The sequence below is a fragment of the Mustela putorius genome, unplaced genomic scaffold (genome assembly GCF_011764305.1).
Source record: "Mustela putorius furo isolate JIRA1106 unplaced genomic scaffold, ASM1176430v1.1 tig00537227_pilon_pilon_pilon, whole genome shotgun sequence".
Classification (NCBI taxonomy): domain Eukaryota; kingdom Metazoa; phylum Chordata; class Mammalia; order Carnivora; family Mustelidae; genus Mustela; species Mustela putorius.
Window position 1 is genome coordinate 11,125,270 of NW_025422368.1, and position 16,086 is coordinate 11,141,355.

A 16,086-nucleotide genomic window follows, 5' to 3' on the forward strand; every position below is an offset into this window, starting at 1 on the left:
TGGGAGCTGGAGAGAAGACAACATCTGACAGAAGGGAGTCAGGAAAAGTGTCAAAGAGGAGATAATGCTTAAACTTGGATGTAGAAAAAAAGAGAAATCAACCAAGTTAACAAGAAGGGGCTTGAACATGATGCAAGAAGCAGGGTACATACACAAAGACACAAAGGCATGAGAGAACCCAGCAGGTGTGAGGACCTGCAAATAATTCAAAAACTGTGGAATGTCAAGAGACCAGTTTTGAAGTCAGGCAGGAGTAAATCAAGAGCTTTGGCTATCCATCAAAGGAGTTTAGATTTTATTTTGTAGGTAATAGGAGCCATTTAGCCATGTAGAAAAATTATTCCAGCAGCAAAACCCAGAATTAATTGGAGAAGGGCAGAACTATTAGGAGCAAATGATCACCATTTTGTGAATGAAGGAAGACATAATGGTCATGAAGGGAGATGACGAGAGATAGAAGACAAGTTTGCACTTCACTAGAAAATTCAATCAGGAATCCAGTTATTTTTTCACTTACCACCAAGATTTGCAAAAGGTTATCATTTCTTCTCTAATAACCCATATAATTTCATAGATTTTTTAGTAATAAAAAAAAGAAATTGCCAAAGAGAAGTGATAAAGCTAACTATATTACAGAATCTTTCCTATGGTAAGCAGGAAAAAAAAAAAAAGGACACACTTTTGCACTACCTCAAAATAATTAGTACTCAACACACATTTGAAATCCAGAGTGATTTTTTTCAGGGCTGAATTATTTATACCAACAGGAGAATTTGAAAAATAAGCCAATAATGAGATGTGATTTTAGTATAAAATATTAGATTTTATAATAGAATAACTTAACAAAATGTAGAAATTACAGAATCAAATGATTTGCCCTTATTATTAATACCATGACCTTAACCATACGATTCTTGACCAATCTTAATATAAGTCGATAACTTTTCTCTAAACTGGATATTTTGTCCAAGCTTGCCTTACCTTTCTACTCTGAGCAAATCTACTGAATGGATCACAAACACATCCACCATCACTGCTGGACGTAACAGACGTCTAGTGTTTTGTCTGCCAGCACTCCTGAACCAGTTTTTGAAACTAACCTCCCCCGCTCACCCTCACCTTAACCTCACCCATCGTTATCAATGTCATGCACAACACCATGCTTGTTCAGTGTTTGGTAGATGGCCTCACTAACACCCAGTTCCAAGATACCCTCTCTCTCATGACCTATCTCTGCACTTTACTTGGCACTCATAAAGGCCACACCATAGTTAGAAATCACCACTGAAGAATGGCTGTCCTTCAGTACAACATGGCATCGCACCACATCCATAAATCCCTGCCCTTTTCTTACTTCCATTTCACCTGTGCAGTATCACCCAGTCTTCCAGTCCTTGCCGGCTCCTCCCAGACCATCAATCTTCCTTACCTCTTTTCCATGCCCAGCCAGACCCCTTTTAATCAAAACAATACCTTTTTTATTAGAACCCTCCATTTATTTTCTATCCTTTGTTTCCAATACTGCAAGCCTGAGCCGTCCCCACCCAGATGAATCACTCTGGAATTCTGTTCCAGGTGACTGAGCTCTCATAAAGAAAACTGCTTAGCAGTTCAGACTGATGTCATTCCAATTTATTGTGGCCAACCCCAACAGCCCTCGGTGATCATCAGTAACCCTTCTTTTTGTCCCTAGTCAGCTAGCATCTACACTCCCTAGGGTGGCTCTTCCAAACCTTAGCCACTTTCTTAAACCCCTTGCATCATCCAACACCTTTATCTTTAGCTCTTCTTCATAGTGAGATACAGATGATCAGATCACCACCTGCCTGTCTACTCCTCCTCCCGCCAAGGTACGTATTAGAATACAAACCTTCATCCCTCTCATGACAATCTCTGAGCAACTGGGGTCTCTCACCTGTCTTCACTAAGGCCATTATTTCTGGGTCCTAAGTCATAAATAAAGCAGAGAAGGGCATGTGGGTGGCTCAGTCAGTTAAGCATCTGCCTTTGGCTCAGGTCCTAATCTCAGGGTCCTAAAATGGGCTCCTTCCTCAGTGAGGAGCCTGCTTCTCCCTCTCCCTCTGCCCCTCCCCATCCCTCATGTGCGCTCACTCACTCTCTCAAATAAATAAAATCTTTAAAAAAACATAAAATAAATAAAGCAGAGAAACCTTCAGAGAGCTCTCCTTCTATATCTTTATCTTCATTTCAATGTCTTTCCCCCAAAACGACAAGCAGATCAATTAACCTCACTCCTCAACACCAGCACCACCACCACCAACAACAAAATCTTTCCTTGGTCCTTCTTCCATTTTTAGCTATTTCCCACTTCCTTTCGGTTCCTCACCAAACTTCTTGAAACTATGTACATACATAATACATATAAAATATGTACATTTTATAAATTTATGTCCTAGAAACAGATGGCCATAGTTTGACTAGAGATTTAAAAGAACATATAAGTAATACTATGTGTGTATATCTATGTTTTTAATTTGTTTTTTCCTTAAACCATTGCCATCTAACCAAGCTTCTAGAAACCATTGTTTCTAACCAAGCTTCTAGATTGAAAATACACACACTGTTTCACCTGTGATCTTATAATCTTATAATGTTTTATTACTAAGTTCTCTAATTGGCCCAGCAGCATTTAAAACTTTCTTTCCCGGGCGCCTGGGTGGCTCAGTGGGTTAAGCCGCTGCCTTCAGCTCAGGTCATGATCTCGGGGTCCTGGAATCGAGTCCTACATCGGGCTCTCTGCTCAGCAGGGAGCCTGCTTCCCTCTCTCTCTCTGTCTGCCTGCCTCTCCATCTACTTGTGATTTCTCTCTGTCAAATAAATAAATAAAATCTTTTTAAAAAATAAATAAATAAATAAAACTTTCTTTCCCACCATCCCCCTCCCCCAGCACTTACCACCTCTTTGCATACTGTACGTTTTTAGTGTCTTTCTCCATCCTGGGGGATGTAAGTTGTTATGAGGGCATAGACTCTGCTTTTTTTTTTTTTTTTTTCAGCATAACAGTATTCATTGTTTTTGTACCACACTCAGTGCTCCATGCAATCCGTGCCCTGACTCTGCTTTTTTTTTTTTTAAAGAACGTTTTTAAAGATTTTATTTATTTGTAAGAGAGAGAAAGAGAGCACAAGCAAGGGGAGAGGCAGACAGAGGGAGAACAGGCTTCTAGCTGAGCAAGGACCCTAGTCCTGCTGCCATCCCAGGACCCTTGGATCATAGCCTGAGCTGAGGGCAGACACTTCACTGACTGAGCCACCCAGGCTTCCCTAGACCCTGGTTTTTTATTCACTCTCTAGAATATTTCTGGCATGTAATAAGTGATCAATGCATATTTGTTGGATAAGTATCACCCATCTTCTGGCCAAATCAATTAGATGAAAGGCGGAAAACACACTCAACCTGGGTCAACATCAGCCTCTTTTCCAAGAGTCTAAACTTTGGGACCAAGAGAGTCAAGCCAGTCTCTCTGAAAAGATGTAAACTGATATTCAGTGTGAACAGAGAATAAAATAGGTAAGTTAGAGAAACTGGGAAAAAGAAGATCCTGGTAGATTTCAAGCCTCAGGGGCACCTGGGTGGGTCAGTGGGTTAAAGCCTCTGCCTTTGGCTCAGGTCATGATCCCAGGGTCCTGGGATCAAGCCACCGCAGCCCCCACCCACCCCCAAATCAGGCTCCCTGATTAGCAGGGAGCCTGCTTCCCCCTCTCTCTCTGCCTACTTGTGATCTCTCTGTCAAATTAATTAATTAATTAATTAATTCTTTTTAAAAAAAATTAAAAAATAAGAATTCAAGCCCCAGGTTCCATTTATCCCAATTATCAAAATGAATTCTATCCTTGGTCTCTGTGAAATATCCCTTCTAGTAAATTACCTTTCTTCGCTTAAACTAATAGTCTTTGTCCATTGCATGCTACCAAGGGATTCTGCACTATACGTTCTGTGGTTGAATAGGCTCAAAATAAACATCCTAAAACCAAAGTTCAAAAAAAACCCCAGAGGGTAAAAAGTTAGAGTTACCATTCTAATTCCCAGAATAAACAACAAATGTAAATATACAAGCCATGGTTAAGTTACTTTAATGAAAACATGGTGTGACATGAAGGCAAACTCTTTATAATATAGGGAAAAGAGCTATTTTCATGTCTTCTCTAAATAAGATTACACACACATTGATTTTAGCACTAAAGCCATTTTTTGAAAATAGGTCCAGTACTAATTTTACGTCATGCTAATTTTCCTTGGGCCATAGAAAAGTACACCATTGAACAGAGACTAGCGGAAGAACCTAGCTTCAACAGGGCAACGCAAATTAAGGTTGGAGGGCAAACTAAAATGCATCCTAAATTGGCCTTTAGATATAACAGAGCTCTATCTTGAAGAACAGAGTTCAATAATTATCAACATTACATTTCATGGGTACTTACCAAACAAACGTTGATGGAACAGAAATTTGCCAGCTATTAGTCCTATGAGAATGGCCAGTAGCCATAGAAGCACCTTCAGAATTCTCCAGCCAACTCCTCTAGGGTATTTATTTGTTACAAACGAAAAACAGTTTCCAACAACAATAACATTGGCTTCTGTTTGGCTATGAGAAACCGGGTCCTCCGCAAATATTAAGAAGTTAAAGAAGATCACTAAGTAAGCCACAATCATGCGAGACCAGGGATGCTGGAAGTAATAACGAAAGTCTTTACCCATCCTTCAAAACTTCAAATCCGTTGTTGACCTGTAGAAGAAAAGATACATAGGGTTAGAGCAGAAAAACAAATAGTCTTTCTCCACCCATCATCTGTTCAGATTTAAAAATATATATATATATATTATTTATTTATTTGACAGAAAGAGAGAGAACACAAGTAGGAAGAGAGGCAGGCAGAGACAGAGAAGGAAACAGGCTCCCCGCTGAGCAGAGAGCCCCATGTGGGGCTCAATCCCAGGACCCTGAGACCATAACCTGAGCCGAACACAGAGGCTTAACCCACTGAGCCACCCAGCCACCCCCTATCTGTTCAGATTTATAACAGCTCAAGAAGGAGATATTTAAAAAGATGCTACCTGCACCTACTTATGCACCAAGACAAGTGTGAGATCGAGGAAAGAAATATTGTCCCTTTGCCGCCATCCAATCATATCTCTGACTACATAGGGATGTGGGGTAGGAGAGGAACAAAAGAACAGGGCCAGAAGGGAAATGAGAAGGCAAAACACTGTCCAAAAGTGGGGTGATGACTGAGATGACCTGTAGAGGTCACCTCCGGAGGAAATGCAAAGAAAAACAACAACAACAATGTATTTCCTCTTTTAAATAACTATTGTTAGGTTATAATCTTAATATAAAGGCACTCAAAAATGAAAGCAATGTAGGAGTAAATTGAGCACCTATTAGCAAAAAATGAACATTCTCCTCTGCCCATATCCTTCTCCTCAGAGTTTGGATCCCTTAATAATCTGGTGGATATATTCTCAGACTAAGCTAAGTTACTAAGTCTACCCAATTCTGACATTCAGTTTTAGTGAACTAAAGTGAGTTTTAGTTTTGGTATTCAGACTAAGCTATACCTCTTTGTTTGCAGCCACAAAGCTAAATAAAAGCTGAGATTAAAAAATAACAATAAATTGGTAATTGCACTGATGTCTGCCAATTCTTTTTTCTTCTTTCTCAATTTGTTTAAAACTAGGAGGAAAAGAAAAAAAAAAAGGATGCTTACAGAGCCTACAGCATGTGACATCCAGGCTCTGGATGCCTACATCAATCATTATCTCATTTTTACCATAACAACCCTCTGAAATACTACCATTATCATTCCCATCATTTCATTTTACAAGGAGGGAACTGAGGCTCACACAGATTAGTAACTTGCCCAAAGTCAGCCAGCAGGAGAGCTCTGATCTGAGCATCTTGAAGTCCAGCAGCCCAGTCAACTCCAGGAATTTTCCCTGCCTTAGAAGGCAGACCCAGGGCCCAGCCCCAGGGATGTCATCCTTTGGCTGCTTTCTGCAGACATATCCCTCTCCAGGGATGATTGTATTAACTCTACATCAACAGTATACTCTGTATACTTCTATAACCCAGGAAAAAAATATGTAAGTGAAAAACCCTTCACAAATCCCAAGCACTTTGGGATACTAATAAATTTCCCATTGATAAATATTCTCATTTTACACATGGCTAAAGGCACAAAGATCCAGCCACAAGCCTGAAGTAACTCTAAGTCAATGGAAGACCTGAGAATGGGCTCCAAGGCCCCCCAGTCCCTGTCCAATAATCTAGGGAGATGAGTATCAATTAAACCCACAATCTAAGTTAATGAAGACTTGTCTTCACTGTTTTAGAAAAGCAATGTAAATACACAAAAGGATGGTCAGTGTAACTCAGCAAAACAAAGAATCACTGTGCCTTGGATTCATTTACCTTTAAGTAATTTCATGTCCCTTGTGATCTTCATGAATACTCTGAAATACCTGTCCCCAGGAACTATAACTCAGCTAGCTTAGGAATGGTGACTCTAGGAAGAATTTTCTTCCTAATGTGAGGTTCATCACCCAATAGAGCAGTGGTTGGTTCTCACACCAAAGACAGCAAAGTGGTAAAGAACAAAAACGAGCGTCACGCATTTTCATGATATTCATTAGGCAAGGATGCCAGAATGGGTTGTCAGTTCAGTTTCATGAAACATTTTTAGAAATATCTAAAGACCACTACCACAAGAGAATACATAGAAATCATCTCAAGGCCAATGAGTCTTGAAGCAAGGAATTCCTAGATGCCCATGAGACAGGATAGGAGTATTACTTAAGAAATTAACAGGTTTCAGGGTGCCTGGGTGGTTAAGTGACTGACTCTTGATTTTGTCTCGGGTCAAGATCTCAGAGTGAAATGGAGGCCCCCCCCACCTCCTCCACCCCTATGGTGATGCTCAGTCAGTCCAGAGTCTGCTTAAGATTCTCTCTCTCCCTCTTCCTCTCCTCATGCCTCCCTCCCCACATGCACTCTTTCTCCCGAAAAAGAAGAAGAAGAAGAAGAAGTAGTAGTAGTAGTAGTAGTAGTAGTAGTAGTAGTAGTAAACAGGTTTCTATGTTGCTTCTCTTACCAGTGGGAAACTCTTGCCCCATTGCCACACCACCTCCCTTCCCCCCGCCCACACACAAGCAAGGCAGCAGGATTTAGAACACTGAATTGGTAAGAGCCTGATTTTTTTTTTTTTAATCAATGCTTTGTGGAAGGTTATCATATACTTATTTTATTGTTGTTATTTTTAATGTTAGAATCTTGTTTTGTGGGCTACATAATGTCCACATGCCCAAACTGAATTAGAACATTCAAAAAATTTTGGAGACAGCTGCTCCTCTTCAGTATTTATATTTTTCAAGAGAGACAACTACAGTGTTGAGCAACAATCCTGCCCTTGTACAGACCTGATTTCCCACAGGAATGTTATGAATGCTACCATCACAAATTACATGTAGGCAAACAAAGTGGCTGCTTATTTAATTCACATATGCAGTAAGCGGAAGAACCAGCATTTGAATCCAAATTCATGCCTAGCCCTTGATCTCTCTAATATAGCACAAAGCTAGAAATGTTTCTTCCAATAAAAACTTTCCCATCAGGTTTGTAGCCTGTTCTTTATTTCTACTAACAGATTCAGTGACTTGGATACTAGCTGAATTACTGGCCCTTCAATTTTATGCCACACATCCTGATATTTATTCTTGCTTCATATTGCCAAAACTGACATGATATCTTCCGGGGGGGGGTCCCAAATTTCAAAGCCCACATTATACCTTGAATAAAACTTCTACTTATCGCCACTTTCTGATTTCATCCACAAAGTCACCCTAAGCCTGCCTAGTTATCTCGGCCTTAGGAACCAGGTATCCCAACACTGTTTCCACTTCTGGCATTCACGTGAAGCGATATGATCATTCGGTGAATCTTGTGTTATAATCCAGGGCAGAGGTTGTTCAAATGGACTGTGCTACAGTGGACAAGATAGTCTGCAAACGCTTTTAATTCAATTCTGCAACCATAGCTGAGTTTTTATCTTAACTAAATGTGATTTATCTTAGCACTTAGTATATGATAGGAAAACTATGGGTTTCTTTGTGTGTTTCCTTTCCTAAGTCATAAGTTGTTCAGGGAAGAGCTGTTCACTTCCGGGTCACAGCACAGGGCCAGCCTCAAAGGGGGCAATCAATGAACATCCACTGGATGCTGTGAATGGTACACTTAGAAAGAAAAGCCTCCTCGCTGTTCAGGCAAGATGAGAAGGCAGAGCAACCTGCCATTAGCTTCCACTAACACAGGAAAAGAGAAAAGCACTGGGACCCTAAAACTGCCATGCTAACTCAGCCAGCAGCCACAATGTGCTCCCACCTGACGACATCTCATTTTAGCACACATTCTGCATTATCACCATTATCACTGGGGCTAACATCTATGGAGTATTTACCACATATCAGACACTACGCTCATGAGCTTTACAAACTGTATTAAATTTCATAGCAGCCCAATGAAGAAAAAAAATACTCTTATTTTACAACTTTTGAAACTGAAACCTAGGGCGTAGTAATTTGTACCCAATACCAAAATGAGTCTGCGCCAGAGCCAGGATTCAAATCCAAGTCACGTAGCTTTAACGCTCTACACCACACCTTCCCATGTAAAGACAAATTCCAAAACCTTGCCCGTTACATGTCGGTCAGAAAGATGCCCGGTCAGAATAGAGATGCCTGAGAGAAAAGACTGACTGTGCTCGAGGATAAACGAGTCTACTAATACTATTCCAGTGGACTTTGCAAACATGCCCAGAAAAAAACTGGTTATGTGACTGACGACAGGATAGCTTGAGTTTTGTTCTTCTTCTCTGAGCATCAGCACAAGTCGTTGAGTTGATCTGATTGTTCTTATGCAACGCGTCACAGAGGCTCATTCTGCCATTTTCCAACTATGCCTACAGAGAGCACTGATGCTTTGAGAGCTGGATTAATCCACCCATCCACTTTCCTCTTCTAAGTAATGACATCATTAGGTAGATGTTGCCACCAAGATCTTGGAAGCCTCTGCTTCTCCCCATTATAGCAGTGATGGAAGAAGAAGATACGGGCTGGAATTTTACACATGCGCTGATAATCCACAGGCCATCAGTCACGGTTTCTAACTCTAGACGGACTAATATTTATAGTAGAGAGTTGGAACCCCACACATTTTACTACAAGTCTTGCATCGCAGCTGGTTAAAAAAGGCTCAGAATAGAGAGGAATGCAAAGGAACAAGGGGGGAAAGATCAGGCTACTAAGGATGGGAGTACACTGAGCAAAGACAGAGGAGAGACTTTCTGGTAGACAGTGACATCTGTAGTCCTGGGGGGCTGGCACACAGAGCCTCTGAGGTATCTTTTGAAAGGCAAGCATAATTTGGGGCCAATTCAAGGAAGAGTATACAAAAGTGTTATTCTGGTTTTTTTTTTTAAAGATTTTGTTTATTTATTTATCAGACAGAGATCACAAGCAGGCACAGAGGCAGGCAGAGAAAGAGGAAGGGAAGCAGGCTCCCTGCTGAGCAGAGAGCCCGATATGGACCTTGGGATCATGACCTGAGCCGAAGGCAGAGGCTTAACCCACTGAGCCACCCAGGCACCCCTGTTGTTCTGTGTTTTACTGAATAGAGATTAGAGAGTGAAAAGTTTCAGAACTGAAGAGTGATACAACCACCTGGAGCAGAGTTTGGGAAAAATTTCTCTGTGAGCCTAGAAAATGAAAAATTGGTATGAGGCATAATGAACATGGGGAAATTAAATTTATAGGCACCTTCAACATTTTAAGTAAAAGATAATCAGGTCCTAGACTTAGGCTACAAATGCCCTAATGAGTGCTATAATAATTTGACTGAAACAGAGTACCATGCCTCCATTACTCACTAGGGCCTTTACAAGGAAAGGAAAATATTGAAGGCTTTCAGAAGGGTGAATTTCATTTTTCTCAGCAGGGACCCTGGCTCAGGCTACAGTTCTCACATAATGCCAAGTATGATCAAGATGAAGTATATCACTGACATTTTTAAAAAAATGTATGGATTCATATGGAAAGTCCTTCAGGAATGAATGTGCTATGCAAAAGACACTACCACTAGCCAAGCAGGGCATGCTGAATGCACAGTTCTGCTAATGTAGGTCTCAACATCTACAAAGACCTAACCAGATACCATGAACAGATCCCTTCCACTGTGGAGCACTATCTTAAGATAAAATCAATCAATCAATCAATCAATCTCCAAAGTTTTTGAAGCTCCTTAGTATTTATGTCTGAAAATTCATCTCTAACCCCTCTTAGCTCTTATTTAAAGGGCTTTTTGAAGATGACCATGCCAAGTGTGTAGACTTTATTTCAAGCAACTTGAATCCAATTTTTTGAAAAAGAATTTTTATAATTCTTCCTGTATTTTACTTTTTGTGGGAAGCACTTTGTAACACAAACAGCTGTACTTTGGGCAGTTTTTTGCTGTATTAGCAGAAGACAAAGTTAAAGGCTATTTCTTCAACTATCTAATTCTAGTATAGTATTATAGACCATATGCAAAGTTCTTTGCAGTTCACAGAACACTTTTTACAATCATTTCATTTAATCCCTAGGATAATCACTTTTAATTTTTTTTTTTTAAGATTTTATTTGAGAGAGAGAATGAGCAGTGGGGAGGGGCAAAGGGAGAAAGAGAGAGAGAGAAGCAGACTCCCTACTCAGCAGGAAGCCTGATATGAGAGGCTTGATCCCAAGACCCAGAGATCATGACCTGAGCCCAAGGCAGACACTTAACCTACTGAGCCACTAAGACACTCTAGATAACTGTTTTTAAAACTGAAGGTCAAAAGGGCAGACACAGCTTTAAACTGTTCCACACTAATTCCTTAAAAGATAAATAAAGATAGCTGCCTATATTTATATCACATTTTACCTCTTGGTGTTTTTAGTGAGCAAAATCACACCATGAGGATGATATTAGAATGATTCAAAGGAATCAGGAACATCTGTTTTTCAGAAGGCAGCCTAGAGTCGGGAGAGGAATATGGTCCAGTTCTACCTGACTGCGACTTACCAGCTCTGTGATCCTGGGCAAAGCCCTAAGCTCTCTGAGATTGCATTTCTTCACTAGTAAAATTCCAATAAAAGTACTTCCCTCAGAGCTTTGTAGTGAAGACTGGAGATGTCATTGCAAAGTGCCTGGTCACTTCCAGGTACTTCCTATTGCGAAGGCCATTTAAAATACGAGTGAGTCACTGTCATTCCCATTAAAAATGAGCATGAAAGTAATATCAACTATACATTACATTGACTGGTGATATTATATATATGTTATTCTCAGAGTTAAGGGATTTTTACTACAACTGAACAAGGTAAAGGATGAATGCTGTCCTTACTTTACAAATATTGAAAATAAGGCTCAGAAAGCTTAAGCTACCTACCCAATTCATATTTAGAAAGTGATATAGTCCAGATTTGTTAAATCCATGATAACATTCATCATTCATTTGTTCAATATTTACCGATTGCTTATTTCTGCCAGGCACCGGCCTATACATGAGGGTCACCAAGAGACAACACCCTTGTTTGCATCTTACTTTCTCTTTGAGGGAAAGAGACATTAAACAGGGGGAAAAAAAGATACATAGTATTTTTAGAAAATTATAAGTTGATGAAGAAAGTTAATAGGGAATATCAGGAGGGAGGGAAGTTTGAAGAGGCCTCACTCTTGAGCAAAGGCCTCACTCTTGAACAAAGACCTGGAAGTAGGGAGGGACAGACACAGAGAACAAAAAATTGCAAAGACCTGGGCTGAGTGCAAGGTTAGTGCATTTAAGGAACAGCAAAGAAACTACTGTGACTGGACAGGGACAGAGGCAGGGGAGAAGGAAGGGAGCTCAGGTCTACAAGGGAACATCCCATTGTGATGTGGCCTGTCAGGATCCAGTCCTAAGGCCATCGTGTGCATGAGGGCTCTCACCGGGTGCAACATGGGAACCAAGAGAGTGGCACATGTGGCTTACAGGTCAGAGGGGCCACTCTGTGTAATGGCTGGAAATGTATGAACTTCTAGATGGATTTAAATGGAAAAGCTGAGGGCTGCCTGGGGGGGCTCAGGTGGTTACGCATCTGCCCTCAGCTCACTCATGATCCTAGGGTCCTGGGATCAAGCCCCACATTGGGCTCCCTGCTCAGTGGGGAGCCTGCTTCTGCCTGTCCCTCTGCTTGTGCAATCTGTCTCTCTCTCTCTGACAAATAAATAAATAAAAATTTTTAAATAAATAAATAAGAGGAAGAGCTGACAAGAGTTATGTGATGGATTGGATGTGGACATGGCCTCACAAAAGCCAGAATGGACCTGCCATTTCCCGAGATGAACACCACTGAGGCAGACATGGACAACACAATAAAAATTAACATTTTTTCCGTGCTTCGTATGGATTAGGCCAGCACTTTTCATTCAGTACCTCAATTAGTCCTTACACCAACCCTTTGGATTTACCAGTGAAGAAACAGAGACTCAGAAAGGTTATAATCTGCCCAAGGTCATATAGCTGCCAACTGGCAAAAACAGCGTAAGTATCTCTGTATGACCCCAAAGTCAATACTCTTAATAACTACTATGTTCCCTACACTAAGAAGTATAAAATACAGAATGCAGTTCCAGCGGGAAGGAAGTAGGTACATGAGGAAGCAGTTCCATACTAAGTGATGACTTGCACCTAGTAGGCACGCAACAAATACTTGCTGATGAATGAATAAATGTAAAAAATAAAATGTATGGATCATGGTTCGCTAACAGACCAGCTCTGGGTAAGGAAAAACAACAACAACAAACACCGATGATTCCATTCCAGTAAGAACAGACTCTGGGAATGGGATACTGAAGTCTGCAAAAGGCAGAAAGATGGAGAACCAAAATATATATTTGCCTGGACTAGCCCTGAGATAAGGATAAGTCTTGCTATATTTTCTTGAAATGTTAGGTGAAAAGGCATGTATAAAGAGGTAACATATAACATTTTACATAATGTGAATGCTTAATACAGTTTTTAAAAATACAAATAACAATAATAACAGAATTAAAGTTGGAACTTCTTGCTTTTAGTCCAATGCAAGAGACACACAGCCTTTTAAATAAAAAGCAACCTTTTAAGTCAATCAATGAAACCACCATAAGTGGTTTTGCATAGATACCAGGATGGTATTTGTGGTACCCTTGCTAAATTAGAAGATCTCATCCATAAATCACTTCCCAGACTTTCTCTTCACATTGTTTCAACCTTTAAGTGATTTTCTTCCTTTGTTCTTAACCTGCAGTCTTTGGGATAACAAAATACTAAACCATGCAATTTTTTAAAATAGAGAAGCTGAAGCAAGGTGGGGTTCTCTCCCAACAAAGACATTAGTTGACTTTTCATTAAAATGGCAAAGTATTTATAAGCCCTTTCATGTTATAAAGTTGAAAAATATTCACCAGTGAATTCTTTACAAATGTTTAGACCTCCTTTTCAGTGATACCTGTTTATGAGAAAGAATCTAAACACACACCAAAGATAGTAACAATGAATGAATAAAATAAGATTCATTCGTATTTGAAATTATTTCTTAAATGGTTGGCAGTTTAAAGGAACAAATTAAATAAAACAGACAAGTATTGCTTTCTGAGCACAAGGATCATCATATGGAGGCAGAATGGGGGTGGGGATAAATACCTGAGCCAAAATTTCAAAATCCATAATTACTTCAAAACTACTCAGATTGAGGGGGCAAGGGGTGTTAGAAAGTATGTCATGGAAAAAAAAAATCACTACAACAAAAATACTTTTTTACAGAGATTCTACTACTCTTTATATTCAATAAATTGGAAGAACTTTTTTCTTCCTAGAAGTCCTTCAATGGATTTCAAACAATATATCATTTATAACTAGGGGTAAATACATGTATTCAACATACTCTTTCTTTTGGTTCATTAGGCACGTAAATACTAAATAAGCATGTGATGTTTACTACCATCTCTCTCTCTCTCTCTCTCTCTCTCTCTCACACACACACACACACACACACACACACACAGAGTTCATTGTTCCACAGAGGGTAGAATGAATAATGGCAGCCCAAGTGTTACCACATGGGTCTAACACACTTGCGGGCCTATGGCATTTTCAAAAATAGGAATCGACAGCTTCATTTGGTCACGATAAAGTTAGTAAACACTCAAGTTTTCTCTTTAGGTTTTTTGTTTTTAAGGCGAACACCCCTGAACGGCAACCTGTTAATTTAGTTAACCAACCATACGTGGGGCTTCTTACGGTGTCCCCATCCCGGGAATCAGTGAAGCGAGGAAAGTTCAAGGTCTGTCCTGGCGACGTCCCTTACCCCCTCGGAGCCCCGGAGTTTGAGGGTTCCTCACCGCGAGCCTTCCCCTTCCAGCCAGCAGTCTCGACTGCCCCCGCGCAGAAGGGTCGGTGCGTCCGTCCCCCTCCGCGACACTTTACCCTGCCTCGCCGCATGCCACCCGCGGGAGCCGAGGAGAGGCGCGGGGGGAAATCGGGGGCCGGGGGGCCGCGGCCGCTTCCGCACCCGCGCGCGGGGACGATGAGGCAGCCGGGCGAGCAGGGCTCCGCTGCGGCGGGACCGAGCGGCGGGGGAGGCGCGCCCAGCGCCCGGGCCCGCGTACTCACCAGATGGGGCCGCGCGGGCACGGGGTGTCCGCAACACCGGAGACCCGGGCGAGCACAGCCCTCCGCCGCGCCGGCGGCCTCGCTGGGGAAGCGCGGCGAGACGGGCCGGCGGCGTCGCTGCCGCCGCTGCTGTCACCGAGCTATAAATACCGGCTCGGCCCACACTCGCCGCCGCCTACGCCGGGCGCCCTCCGCAAAGTGCGCCGGCCGCGGACCCGGCAGCCGGAGCGCAAGGGCGACGGCGCCGCGCAGGTGACCGCGATGGCTCCAGCTGTTCGGCAGCCTCCGCAGCTGGAGGCATGGCCTCCCACCGCCCCCGCCCTCCCCGCTCCCTCCCCTCCCGCCTGCGCCGCGGGCCCACTCCAGCCCGCGGGCCGCGCGCGCCGAGCCGAGCCCGCCCCGGCCGGGCCCGCCTCTGCAGAGCCCGCGGCTGCAGGCTGGGGGCCACTTGGGGAGCGGCGGAGGTGGGGGCGGGGGAGGTGGGGTGGGGGGCGGTCGGGCTACCGCCTAGCGTGTCAGCAGCAGTCCCTTCGTCCTGGGGGAATCCGCAGACTTCTTATAAAATCCACCATCCTGCAGGGAACCAATGAGGTTCCCAAGTGCAATAGCCTCAAAAGAACTGCAAACTTTCTAATGTGGTCTCGGGTCATAGAGCATCCTTCCTGCTTTTATCAGTTGGTGGTGTGAAGGTGGGGTGGGAAGAGACCGCCCGCGAGGACGAGAGAAGTCTTACACTTACTTTCCAGCCTGCCCAGCCTGACACACACACACACACACACACACACACCCCTATGCAAATATACTCACATTAGCACACACATCTAGAAGCACGCACACATTCATACACACTTAGAAATAGACAAATATATGTACACACATGTGTAGATATCTACAGACATATATATAAGCACATGCATACACTCATACATACACACCTTTATGCACACTTACACTGGAAGCACACATATGTGCAATCTTTAGCATTTTCCAAGCTTGAAGCTCTCAGGAGCCTAGCATTCTGTAGTGCTGAAATGATTTATCTGCAGCATGGCAGAGGAAGACCTTTCACCATATTTGACCAATTCCTGTCCTCCTGATGTAACCTTTTTTCTGTCGTGTGTGTGTGTGTGTGTGTGTCCTTTGTTTCCTTCCACCCCTAATAACAACTGCTGCCTCAATTTACCAGCTGCTTATAATATATTAAAAGCTGCTGTCCAGTATACTGATCTCTGTGCTACTGGAAGTGAGCCTTAGTTGGTATTGTCAGATGGAAAATGGAACCATCCCTATATGCCTACAGTAGCAAACTTATGAGGAGAAAAACAGCCTCTCTCCTGGATGGCAGCATGATTCAGGAATGCCC

General features: G+C 42.3%; 1 protein-coding gene across 2 annotated transcripts in view; it reads right to left on the bottom strand.

Moving 5' to 3' along the window:
- Positions 1–15,044, bottom strand: part of TMEM117 (transmembrane protein 117) — a 475,005-nt gene extending 459,961 nt beyond the window's left edge. The window contains exons 1-3 of one of the 2 annotated variants that reach the window (XM_045073001.1): positions 14,724–15,044; positions 11,114–11,259; positions 4,443–4,747 (exon numbers count right to left, since the gene is read on the bottom strand). In XM_045073001.1, coding sequence (XP_044928936.1) covers positions 4,443–4,719 — 277 coding nt within the window. In that variant the 5' untranslated portion in view covers positions 4,720–4,747; positions 11,114–11,259; positions 14,724–15,044. The remainder of the gene's footprint in view (positions 1–4,442; positions 4,748–11,113; positions 11,260–14,723) is intronic. The other variant, XM_045073000.1, reaches the window with a different exon arrangement.
- Positions 15,045–16,086: the final 1,042 nt, after the last annotated feature.